At 41.8% G+C, this 7,513-nt stretch overlaps 1 protein-coding gene across 1 annotated transcript; it reads right to left on the minus strand.

The window, feature by feature from the left end:
* Window positions 1–2,492: 2,492 nt before the first annotated feature.
* LOC101719623 (lutropin subunit beta) lies at window positions 2,493–2,918 on the minus strand. Its single transcript, XM_013075345.1, has one exon. The coding sequence runs from the start codon at window positions 2,916–2,918 to the stop codon at window positions 2,493–2,495; it is 426 nt and encodes a 141-aa protein (XP_012930799.1).
* Between the last annotated feature and the right edge of the window lie 4,595 nt (window positions 2,919–7,513).

A 7,513-nucleotide genomic window follows, 5' to 3' on the forward strand; every position in this document is an offset into this window, starting at 1 on the left:
TGCTACAGTTTTCAGAGAAGAGGCCTTTGATTTCTTTTGTTAGGTTGATTCCTAGGTATTTCAGTTTTTTGGTTGCTGTTGTGAAAGGAATTGTTTGTCCTATTTCTCTCTCAGTGAATCTCTTGTTCATGTACAGGAAAGCTATTGATTTTTGTGTGTTGACCTTGTATCCAGCTACTTTACTGAATTTGGTTATTGAGTCTAGAAGACTTTTGATGGAGTTCTTGGAGTCTTCTATATAGAGTATCATGTCATCTGCAAATAATGACAATTTCACATCTTCATTTCCTATCTTGATTCCTGTTATTTATTTTTCTTGTCTAATTGCTGTGGCTAATGTTTCCAAGATTATATTGAACAGGAGTGGTGATAGTGGACATCCTTGTCTTGTTCCTGATTTTAGTGTGAAGGTTTTCAGTTTTTGACCATTTAGTATGATATTGGCTGATAGTATGATATTATCATTATTAGTATGATATTATCAGATTGAGGTAGAGATTGTCTATTCCAATTATTTTTAGAGTTTTTTATCATAAATGCATGTTGGATTTTGTCAAACGCTTTTTCTGCATCAATTGAGATGATCATAAGGTTTTTGTCCTTGGCTCTATTGATATAGTGTATTACATTGATTGATTTGCATATGTTGAATCATCCCTACATCCCTGGGTTGAATCCCACTTGGTCAGCATGTATGATCTTCTTGATGATCTTCTGTATTCTATTTGCCAGTATCTTATTAAGGATTTTTGCATCTGTGTTCATAAGTGAGATTGTCCTGTAGTACTCTTTTTCAGTTGGGTCATTCTTTGCTTTGGGGATCAAGGTGATGCTTGCTTCCAGGAATGAATTCAGGAGTATTGCTTCCCTTTCAATTTCATTGAAGAGTTTAAACAGTAGTGGCAGTAGTTCGTCTCTAAATGTCTTATAGAATTCAGCAGTGAAGCCATCAGGGCCCGGGCTTTTCTTAGTTGATAAGTTTTTAATTACAGTTTCAATTTCATTGATAGATATTGGGTTGTTTAGAACTTTTAGGTCTTCTTCATTCAACTTTGGTAATTCATAAGTATCTAGGAATCTGTCCATTTCTTCTGTGTTGTCCATCTTATTGGCGTATAGGTTCTGGAAGTAGATATTGATGATCCTCTGGATTTCTGCTGGATCTGTTGTAGTTTCACCCTTTTCATTCCTAATTGCATGGATTTGGGCCTTTTCTTTCCTTTTTCTGACAAGGTTGGGTAAAGGTTTGTCAATTTTGTTGGTTCTTTCGAAGAACCAACTCTTGGCTTCATTGATTTTTTTGTATCATTCTCTTAGTCTCCATTGCATTGATTTCTCCTCTGATCTTTATAATTTCTTCCCTTGTATGAGCTTTGGGGTTATCTTGCTCTTCTTTTTCTAGAAGCTTGAGGTTCAGCATCAGGTTGTTTAATTTGGCTCACTGTGTTTTCCTAATATGAGTATTCACTTCTATGAATTTTCCTTGTAAGTTGGCTTTCTTTGTATCCCATAGCTTCCAATATGTTGTATTGTCATTGTCATTTAATTGTAGGAACTGTCTGATTTTTTCTTTAATTTCCTCTGTGACCCATTGGTTATTCAGAAGTGTGTTGTTCAATTTCCATGTCTTTATGAAATATTTGCAGTTTCTTTTGCTATTGATCTCCAATTTCATTGCACTATGGTCTGATAATATACAGGGGATAATTTCAATTCCTTTGCACTTAGCTAAATATGTTCTATGAGCGAGTATGTGGTCTATTTTGGAGAACGACCCGTGTGCAGCCGAAAAGAATGTGTATTCTGATTTTGTGGGGTGGAACACTCTGTAAACATCTGTTAAGTTCATTTGTTGAAGAGTTTGATTGAGTTCCAGTATTTCTTTGCTTATTTTTAGTCTAGTTGATCTATCTATTTGTGACAGTGAGGTATTGAGGTCCCCCACTACTATTGTATTAGTGATTATTTGATTTTTCATGTCCATTAGTATTTGTTTTATATAGTTGGGTACACTACACTAGTGTTTGGTGCATATATGTTAATGTTTGCCTTCTCTTCCTGTTGGATTGTTCCCTTTACAAGGATGTAGTGTCCTTCTTTGTCTCTCTTAATCAGTGTTGGTTTGAAATCCACTGATCTGCAAAGATGGCTACTCTTGCTTTTTTTCAGATTCCTGTTCCATGGAGTATTGTTTTCCACCCTTTAACTTTCAGTCTATGAGTTTCTTTTTGAATTAAGTGTGTTTCTTGTATGCGGCATATTGTTGGATCTTGCTTCTTGACCCATTCTGCCAGTCTTTTTTGTTTGATTGCTGAATTGAGACCATTAACATTGATGGTATAACTGATACATATTGACTTACCCTTGTCATGACTTTTTCTTGTTGTTGGATTCTCCCCCTTTGCATTTAATTTCTTGTCGTGCCCAATGGATTTCTTCTTTTTTTATTTTTGCGGGTTGAGATGTCTTTATTGGGGAGGCTGCACGGGTCCTTAGAGGAAGAGGACACCTGGGAGGTGGGGGAGGTCACAGGCCAAGGGCTGGGCCCTGGGCCCCCCACAGTCAGAGCTGCTGAGGCAACAGGGCCCACAGTGGCAGCTGAGTGCCACAGGGAAGGAGACCACAGGGTCTACACTGGGCGGACAGCTGGGGAGCTGGATGGAGGCGAAGCGCAGCTCGTGGTAGGTGCACACTGGCTGAGGCTCAGGTGGCAGGGCTGTCAGCAGCACCCGCATCATGCTGGGGCAGTAGCCGGCACAGATGCTGGTGGTGAAGGTGACACACACTGGGCAGGCCTCGTTCTCGGTGGCCAAGGTGGCATTGATGGATCGGCAGAGGGGCCGCAGCAGGCCCCTGGAGGCCCACACCCCACTCACACTCAGCAGCAGTCCCAGCAGCAGCCCCTGGAGCATCTCCATTCTTGATGCTGTCCCTACCTACCATCTTCCTAGCTTTACACCTGTGGGCTGTGGGGGCGGCAGGGCCACCTGGTGGTGGCGGCAACCTGGGGTAACCTAGACACTAATCCTCCCCAGGGACGAGAAGCGACAAGGTCACTGAGCCGCAGCAGTGGCTCCAGAGCCACTGTGCTGAAGGTGACCAGAGGTAGAGCCCAGGCCCCATTGGAGGCACAGAAAGTAGGGTGCAGAAAGCCCTGCCTGGGGAGAGAGGGAGAGGGCTCTGGTTGTTCCTCTGACACGGGAAGGTGCTGGGACCACCTGAGGCCTCTGGAAGCCACCCATCTGCCCGCCAGTCCTGCCTTTCCAGAGGCACGTGGCTTCCGTATTAGGGTCCAACCAGTCCTAGAGGCCTCCGGTGCTGTGCTGGAGCAGGGACCTGTGTGTACCCCGACGCCACCAAGAGATTCAGACAGCATCCCCACACCCAAACCTGCAAGAAGTCAGGATTCTCAATGGATTTATTCTCCTGGGCTTCCTGGGGTTGTGATCTTCATTGTCTTTCCCTACAGTATTGTCTAAAATTTATTGGAGTGCTGGTTTGGTATTCATGAAGTTCCTCAGGTGTTCTTTATCATGAAAGTATCTTGTTTTTCCATCAATTTTGAAAGATAGTTTTGCAGGGTACATCAATCTGGGTTGGAGGCTGTTTTCTTTTAGGGCTTGGAATATGTCACTTCAAGCTCTTCTTGCCTTGATGGTTTGTGTTGAGAAGTCTGCTGTGATTCTGATGGGCTTTCCTTTGTATGTGATTTGTTTCTTTTCTCTAACTACTTGTAGAATTTTGTTCTTCTGTTGGGTTTCTGGAATCTTAACAATTATATGCCTATGTGTAGATATTTTTGATCAAGACTAGCTGGAGTCCTATATGCCTCACTTATGTATATGTTAAGTTCTTTTCCCCTGCTTGGGAAGTTTTCTGCCATCACTTCTGTGAACAGTTTTTTTTATGTTGTCTGCACCCTCTCATGTTTCTTCATTGACTCAGATCAGTCTTATGTTATTCTTCTTTGCATCATCTAGCAGCTGCTGGATTGATTTCTCATGTTCCCTTATAATTTTGAAGCAGTTTTTCTTTTCCTGGTCATTAATTGCAATCTTATCTTCTCTATCTGAAATTCTGTCCTCACATTGGCTCATTCTGCTGTGTAAATTTTCATTCGAGTTTTTGATCTCCTAGAAATCTATTTGCATCTGTTTTATGGATTCCATTTGTTTCCTAAGTTTGGATTCCATCATGTTCCTCAGCTCCTCTATATTTTTATCTGTATCCTTTCTAGACATATTAATCGTGTCTTGCACTATGGGCACAATCTCTGCTGTCATCTGAGAAATTATTTCTGATTTCATTTTTCCCAGATCCTCTTCTGTTGCCAGTTCAGGAAGTCCAGGTGGTTGAGTATGAGATTGTTCCATCTTGTTTCCCTTTGGGGTTGCTTTGGTTATCTGGGAGTCTGGTTTTTGAGACTTGTTTAAGTGCCTTCTTATTTCAAGAGGGTTTGGGGGGATGTGTGCTGCTGGTGCTCTTGAGGATCACCTCCTCAGCGCTGGGGGTGGTGGGACATTGGCCTGGAAGGTTCACCTCCTCTGGGCTGGGAGCAGTTCTGCTCGGCGCTGGGGCTGGCCCGGGAGTGAACCACACCTTTAAATAGTTGGATTTAATAAGTATCCACAGTGTGTTCCACCCAACAACAACAGAATACACATTCTTCTCAATAGCACACAGGAATTTCACCAAAACAGACCACATGTCAACTCATAAAGCAGGCTTAAATAAATACAAAAGCATCAAAATTATCCTATGCATATTATCAGGTCATACTGCAATGAAACTAGAAATTAATGGCAAATGAAACCACAAACACATGGAGATTAAACAATAGTGGGTCACAGAAGAAATCAAAGAAGAAACATGGCTGTTATTAGAATCAAATGACAATGCTAATGTCATATATTAGACATATTGAAAGTGGTCCTAAAAGGGAAGTTTACAGCTATGCAGGTCTACATCCAGAAAACAGTGAGGTCAAATAAATAAAGGAACAAAGCACCGGAGCTGCCTTTTAGAGACAATGCCACCTCATCAGCAATCCCTTCTCAGAGGTCTGAGTTTAGCTCTCTGGGGTCCCTTCTTCAAGCTTTTAAGTTTTAATAATACCAATTTCTCTTTTTTTGGTGCTGCAAATTGAATAGAGGGCCTGAAGAATGCTAAGCAAGTGGTCTACACCACCAGCCTGCCAACCTCTTCTTTTTCTTCTCTGTCATAGGAATGTTAAATGCTTCCTAAAGTTGATACCTTCGTACCTTACTGTATGGATTTTTGCCTCTTTGGCTGCCAAGTTAAAAATTTTCTACTTAAATTCTCTCTGTTTAAATAACTAGAATGATTTATCTGTCCTATTATCTCTCTCTCTCTCTCTCTCTCTCTCTTTTCCCTTTACTGGAGCTGGAACCTAGGGGCTTGTGCATGCTAGGCAAGCACTTTGCCACTGAGCGGTTAATTCCCAGCCTCTTTCTCTCACTTAGACCCCAATCAATACAAGTGCCTTCATGATCTAGCTGCACTTAATTATTCATCTAATCTCATTCAACTCCCTTCTTCAATCACTGTTCTTCAGCTATACCACCTTAATTTTTGCTCTTAGAAAGACTTTTCCTATCTCCTGAGCATTAGGTATTTTCCTCTCCCTAGGATGCCTTCATCTGGGAATTATTGAGGCTGGCCCTTTTTCAGCCATAATCTCATTCTTCATCAGTAGTAATGCTCAAATATCACTCAGAGCCAACTTCCCTAATGACTCTTCCTCCCCCGCCCCCCTCCACCGATGCTAGGGATTGAACCTAGGGCCTCAAGAGTGCCAGGCAAGCTCTCTTCACGAGGCTACACTTCCATACCCCTTCAGGGCTCCTTCTAAAGCACTCTGGTTCACCTTCGCCATCTCACCACTTGTTTGGTTACAGCACTTAATAAGGCAGGCAAATATCTCATTTTTTCATTTCCTTGCTTATCATCTGTCTCCCCACTGTAATGTAACTTCCATGTTTTAGTATCTTTGCTTGCACTTAGCATGTTTTCTGGCACATAGTTAGTGCTCAATAAATGTTGAAAAAATGAATGTGCAGTTTCCACTGGGAAGGGAAAGAGCTGCAGGGGGGAAGGAGTGCACTTTCTTATGACATGCACTCATCCAGGGTCTGCACGACCTTGTGCGATAGGGAGGGCACCTGACCACACAGCCCTGTTCTTGGTGACTAGGAGAAAGAGGCCAGCAGCTCGTCACTGGGGAAGCTGTGATGTTCTGGGTCCTCAGCTTTCCAGTCTTCTTTCAGTGCCATCTACCCCCTACTCTTTCTCAAGGGACTGGCACTTTTAATTTTTCCAATTCCATCCACAGAGGTTAATTTTCAAAACTGGATTTGAGTAAACACCAAGTTGTGATAGTGACAGCTTACAGTATTAATTGTCCTGAAGACATTTGATTTTTACCTAGCAAAAAAAGTCCCTAAGTCAAGGAAGCATTGGGATAGTTTTTGTAACTTTTAAAAATTTTGGCATGGTGTGGTATTATTTGCTTGTAGTGCAAGCTACTTGAGAGGCTGAGGCAGGAGGCTCATGAAGCAGGAGGCTTGTGGTTACAAATTCTAGGCCAGCTTGAGCAACATAGTAAGACCTTGTCTCAATGGGGGAGAAGGGGACAAAAAAAAAAGAAATAAAAACAAAATAAAAAAACTAGGGGGAGTATTTTGTATTGATTATATTTATTATTTTTAAATGAGTATACAAAATTTAAAGTCAAGTTTTGGTAGAAAATCAATTAAGTAAGGATGGAAATTATTATACATGCTGAAAATAGCTAATCTTTGTCTTCAAAAAAAATTCTTACTGGCTGTAAGCCAGAACATTTGTACATGTTCAGTTCTGAAAGAAAGAACATGAAGAACTTGGACAAAATGCTTATAAGAGATATATCTTATTATGGTTTAGATCTAAAATATCCCCCAAGAGTCTCACATGTGGAGGTGGGGCCTCGTTAGAAGTGAAGGGCACCTGGGGGTGTGACTTGGAAGGGTGTATCCTTGTTTCTGGCTCCCCCCCCCCCTTCCTGGCCACCACGTAGTGAACAACTTTCCTCCACCACGCCATTCTGCCATGCCATTTCTACTTTGGAGCCAGTCAACTATGAATTGAATCCACTGAAATTGTGAACCAAAATCAGTCTCTCTTCCTTTGAGTTCTGGGTGTCAGGAAAAATGACTAATGCAGGAAATTGATACTGAGAGTGGGGCCATTGCTGTGACTGTACCTGACCATGTGGTTCAGAAGCCTTTGGAACTTGTTTGTGGGAGGAGTTTGAAAATGTTTGGGAAAGCAGGCTTGATAAGCCTTAAAATGCTGTAAGCAGAGTAAGAAAAGATTGCTGGGAGACTCTGGTCAAAGCCAAGAAAACCAGAATGCTGATAGAAATGTAGACAGTGGAGGGTAGGCTTAGGACTTTTCAGCTGGGAGTAAGGACTCCATTAGTAGTTGGACTAAATGCCATGTGTGTCACACCTTG

Source organism: Heterocephalus glaber, unplaced genomic scaffold (genome assembly GCF_053883595.1).
Source record: "Heterocephalus glaber isolate CG9 unplaced genomic scaffold, H.glaber_assembly_v1.0 deba00001600, whole genome shotgun sequence".
NCBI classification, from domain to species: Eukaryota; Metazoa; Chordata; class Mammalia; order Rodentia; family Bathyergidae; genus Heterocephalus; species Heterocephalus glaber.

Bases quoted from the DNA above. Each gene is read 5' to 3' on its own strand.
- LOC101719623 (XM_013075345.1), bottom strand. From the start codon at position 2,918: ATGGAGATGCTCCAGGGGCTGCTGCTGGGACTGCTGCTGAGTGTGAGT.